Consider the following 3,223-nt stretch of genomic DNA (forward strand, 5'->3'; position numbering starts at 1 on the left):
TCTTGCGGACAATCTCGTTGGCTGGCGACCGGTACAGCCGCGACCGACCAAGAGGAAAGGAACCACGATTCGACTTAACGGATCTGAGCTGCCTACGAACATTGCAAGTCACCAACGCACCGTATAGGTAACCGACAGCCATTGTTAACGGGAAAAGAAAGCTTTTCACATTAGAAAAGAAGAAGTGAAAATAGAAACTGGAGCTTCTTATTGACAGGAAAGAAGAAAAAGAAGAAGAAAAAGAAGAAGAAGAAGAAGAAGAAGAGAAGAAGAGGGCGATGTAATCCTGAACAAAACTTTATCTTTGAAAAATCTGCAAAGATCGTTAAGGAGAGAATATAAAAAGAAAAGTTTACGGGTCAACGGTTATAAAACGGAAGAAACAAAAGGGGAATATACGAGACGTCGTGTGGAAAGATCGCGAACTCGCAGCAAGAGCCAGAAGAGCGTTCGAGAACAAGGAGAACGAGATGCCGGCGTGAGGAAAAGGTAGACGAGGCAACGCGATAAAGAACGAATCAACCAGGTAGAAGGACAGGGATGCCGCGGTAATGCTCCAAGAGAGCCGGCCAAACGAGAAGACCGACCAAAGAAGGGAAGAGAGAGGGAGGGACAGAGAAGAAGAGAACGATAGAAAACGGACATAGGTAGGAGGACAGGTAGTCGGGGAAAGAAGACCAAGTGAAGAGCATAGGGGAGAGAAGATACAAGAGAAAAGAGTGGATCCACGAAGGGGAACAGCACGGCAAGGAACGGAATGGAGCGGTGTAGAAAGTAAGAGAGGGGAGAGGAGAGGAAAGAAGAAAAGAGAGAGACTCGTTCCTCTCGTATATATGTCGGCAGTTCGGTTCGGTGACGTCACGATGTCGATTTGAACGGACCAATGGGCATTCGAAACGAAGCTGAAGAGGTAAAGAGGATATGGAGGGGACTGGAGGGTGGAAGAGGGCCGAAGGGGCCCCGAGGGGGCCAAGGAGCTCCAGGTTCCGGAGTTCGAGGGGGAAGGGGTAACGCGAAAGGTGCGTGCGGCCCCAGACGTGGGGCGCGGGGCCAGTTGATCAGTGAGTGCGGTAGTGATCTCATCTTGTACCGCGCCAGGTGTGACTCCTCTCTTTCCTCTTCTTTCGATACGAGTCTATGTGCCCTTGGTAAGACGGAGCAAGCAGTAGCGGACTTAAAATTCACGTATTGGTTCGGGCCGTGTCCTCAACTCGAACAACAGGTATGCTCTTCTCTCTTTTCCATTAAAAAAACACATTCTCGCGCCATTGATCCAAATATTATTCGATACGATCTTGCGATCTGTTTAATATATCATAAGTTATAATAAAAATTAAATTAAATTAAATTAAATTAAATTAATAAAGAAAAGAAAGATTATTTAAGTAAAGATAACAATTTCTCTACTTACGAATATGAAGACTTAACTGTTAGGATTCATTGGTTTTGAATAAAATAAATAAAATTCTGTTGATTCTCGGTAAACGTGACTGACAAGGTCGAGGCAAATGTTGCCGCGTTTGCATTCTTGTCTAGTCAGCTATTCATTTCTTTCTTCAATCGTCATCTTTCTCGGCTCGAACGGTATTGTGATTCCTCTTTCCTCTCTTTTCTTTTTCTTAAGATATTACAATTCAAAATCGAAAAATCTTCTCGATTCCACATTTACGGCCAATGTTTTTTCTTACTCAGTCCTTTGCGCTTGTCTGAGTCGAGTCTACTACTTGCCGATTCGCACCGTTTCGCGTGCGAATTTCCTCAGGCCTCTTAGCAACAGGTTGTATCTGACTACCATGGAAAAATGATAGTCGTTCGAACGCTTTTGTTCGTTCTATTCTTCCATGCCAAAATATTCTCCGATGCTTCTAATATCATCTTTTCTTTTCAAATTTCCTACGACCAAATATTAGAAAATTACAATCGATAATAACGTCCATTGCTTCTAATTAAAATGAAATTCGTTTTCAAATTTTTTATTTACTAGTAATTTAATAGTTAACAATGATTTTTGAACTTCGTGTCAAGTAAATAAGACTTTTCTCAATAATCAATTTACGTTCACATTTGTTTTTATTTTTAAACTGATGTTAGTTCGAGAACACAATGATTTTGACCGTTAATATATATATATATATATCTATTAACATATATATTAATATATATAATCAATTATAGCATTCAAAGATTTCAAATATGATTTAAAATATACGATAAAGTTTTGGCTTGATTAGTCGTTTTTTTTTTATTTCAAGAAAAAAAGAAGAACAAAAAATTCCTCAATTCTCACAAACATAACTCGAGTTTATTTCCATGAACTTGTTTGAATTTTTCTCACTAAAGAGCAAAAAATTGTCTTTTCTGCGTCACAGCTTCGACGAAGATCGGCGGCGCGGTAGCGATATAGCATTGCGGAAGCCTGTATCGCGAACGATCTTCAACGTGCCGGCGAATGCATTCAAGATTTGCACGGTAGAGCGAGCGACTGAGAAATAAAACGCACATATGCATACCTGTGTTTGACTGCACCGCGTGTATGGTATCGAGCCGTGAATCCTCCGTTGAGAATGACACCGATTAAGCGGTCCAAGTGTCGTCGAATAGCCATAATTCGAATATATCGGGATATTAGATTGAAAACTAAAATTCTTTTCTTGATTGTTTTTTTCTCCTGGTAAAAAATTTTACATTATATTAAAACATCTACGCATTTCGCGATAATAAATTAATTTGCAAGTTAAAGCGTTTTGTTTGTAAAGTAAATAATGAGACAAATATCGCTTTACCGTAATCGTTTCCTTCCATCGTTTAAACATTTATATGAAAATCTCACTTTTCGTTTATATTCTGTTGTTTATATTCTATTTTTTGCTTCATCGATAATTCGAATTTAATTAATTGCGCTATTTTCTTATATTTGTTGTTGAATACTTGAATATTTACATTTTTTTTTTTTTTAATTTTAAATTTTCGAATTCGAATTTTTAAATCTTATTAAACATTTAAAATTCAAATTTTTCAAATTTCTAATAGATACATTCTCTCGAACAATCAACGAATTAATTTGCTTTCCAGATGACCGAAACTTGCTGGTTGAAAGAAGCGATAACAAGAATGCAAATAAGGGGAAACTAATTTTCGTGATGCTGTGACAATGAGATGAGAAAAAGGATGGTGAAGATATTTCAAGAAATAATGAAAAAAAAAAAGACCCGCGAAACCGTAG

At 38.3% G+C, this 3,223-nt stretch overlaps 1 protein-coding gene and 1 long non-coding RNA gene across 4 annotated transcripts in view; one reads left to right on the top strand and one right to left on the bottom strand.

Moving 5' to 3' along the window:
* Window positions 1-6: 6 nt before the first annotated feature.
* LOC102673860 overlaps window positions 7-3,223 on the top strand; it is a 6,249-nt gene continuing 3,032 nt past the window's right edge. Inside the window, exons 1-2 of one of the 2 annotated variants that reach the window (XM_031511064.1) lie at window positions 7-1,222; window positions 3,073-3,108. In XM_031511064.1, the coding sequence (XP_031366924.1) occupies window positions 884-1,222; window positions 3,073-3,108 (375 nt within the window). In that variant the 5' untranslated portion in view covers window positions 7-883. Of the gene's footprint in view, window positions 1,223-3,072; window positions 3,209-3,223 lie in introns of those variants that run through there. The other variant, XM_006616931.2, reaches the window with a different exon arrangement.
* LOC116185793 lies at window positions 282-2,861 on the bottom strand. 2 transcript variants are annotated; one of them, XR_004150703.1, is made up of 3 exons: window positions 2,511-2,861; window positions 1,412-1,893; window positions 282-1,294 (listed from the first exon to the last, which is right to left on the bottom strand). It is a non-coding gene; the product is annotated as an uncharacterized LOC116185793 (long non-coding RNA). The 2 variants fall into 2 exon arrangements; XR_004150702.1 differs by having other exon boundaries at window positions 282-1,302.

This window comes from Apis dorsata, unplaced genomic scaffold, assembly GCF_000469605.1.
Source record: "Apis dorsata unplaced genomic scaffold, Apis dorsata 1.3 scaffold_286, whole genome shotgun sequence".
Lineage (NCBI taxonomy): Eukaryota > Metazoa > Arthropoda > Insecta > Hymenoptera > Apidae > Apis > Apis dorsata.